Below are 1,023 nucleotides of genomic sequence, written 5' to 3' on the forward strand. Positions count from 1 at the left end.
TCAGTGTCACTGATTTTCTTGATCATTGTGTTGTATCCATACTCATGTATCTTTATAATGCTAGATACAATCAAAGGAAGCTGGAAATATTGTAGATATTATTCAAGAGAATGTGGACCATGGGGCTATCGCAGGAGATTTAAGAGCGGAGCTCAGAAAACTGAAGCAAGCTTATGAGACCCTGAGCTCAAACAAGGATAAGGAAATTTCTAAATTACTTGAAATGAAGGATTTTCTTTTGAACCAACTGATGAGAATGGACAAGGATAATGCAGAGCTCCTTCAGAAAAAGGAAGTGGAGGCAGCACATGCTAACGAAGCAGCACAAAAGCTTCAGCAGAATGTAGAGGAGCTGCAAGTGTCAGTCCGATATAAGGATGATGAGATTGGCAGATTGCGAGCAGAAGCGGGGGCCCTAAAGATAAAGGAAGTGGAGGCAGCACAAGCGAACGAAGCAGCACAAAAGCTTCAGCAGAATGTAGAGGAGCTGCAAGTGTCAGTCCGATATAAGGATGATGAGATTGGCAGATTGCGAGCAGAAGCGGGGCTCCTGAAGATAAAGGAAGTGGAGGCAGCACAAGCTAACAAAGCAGTGCAAACGCTTTAGCAGAATGGCAGAATGTAGAGGAGCTGCAAGTGGCAGTCCGAAATAAGGATGACAAGATTGGCAGATTGCGAGCAGAAGTGGGGCACCTTAAGATAAAACAATTGGAAGCAGCACAAAAGCTTCAGCAGAATGTAGAGCAACTGCAAGTGGCAGTTCGAAATATGGACATCGGCAGATTGCAAGCAGAAGCGGGGACCCTTGACATAAAACAAATGGAGCCAGAACAAAAGCTTCAGCAGAATGTAGATGTGCTGCAAATAGAAGTACAAAAGAAGTTAGACGAGAATTGTATATTGCCAGCCGAAGCTGCTAATGCGGAAAAAAAAGTACCGACTCTTGAGGGTAAGCTACTGGAAATGCTGCAAATGCATTCCTTAGTTAAGGAGAAAAACAATGAAATACAAAAACTGAAAAAT

General features: G+C 43.1%; 1 protein-coding gene across 1 annotated transcript in view; it reads left to right on the forward strand.

Moving 5' to 3' along the window:
- The window catches only part of LOC119350787 (golgin subfamily A member 4-like), a 2,718-nt gene extending 2,111 nt beyond the window's left edge, over positions 1 to 607 (forward strand). Inside the window, exon 6 of the mRNA XM_037618449.1 lies at positions 65 to 607. Within this exon, the coding sequence (XP_037474346.1) occupies positions 65 to 607 (543 nt within the window). The remainder of the gene's footprint in view (positions 1 to 64) is intronic.
- The last annotated feature ends 416 nt before the right edge of the window (positions 608 to 1,023 follow it).

The sequence above is a fragment of the Triticum dicoccoides genome, chromosome 1B (assembly GCF_002162155.2).
Source record: "Triticum dicoccoides isolate Atlit2015 ecotype Zavitan chromosome 1B, WEW_v2.0, whole genome shotgun sequence".
Classification (NCBI taxonomy): Eukaryota; Viridiplantae; Streptophyta; class Magnoliopsida; order Poales; family Poaceae; genus Triticum; species Triticum dicoccoides.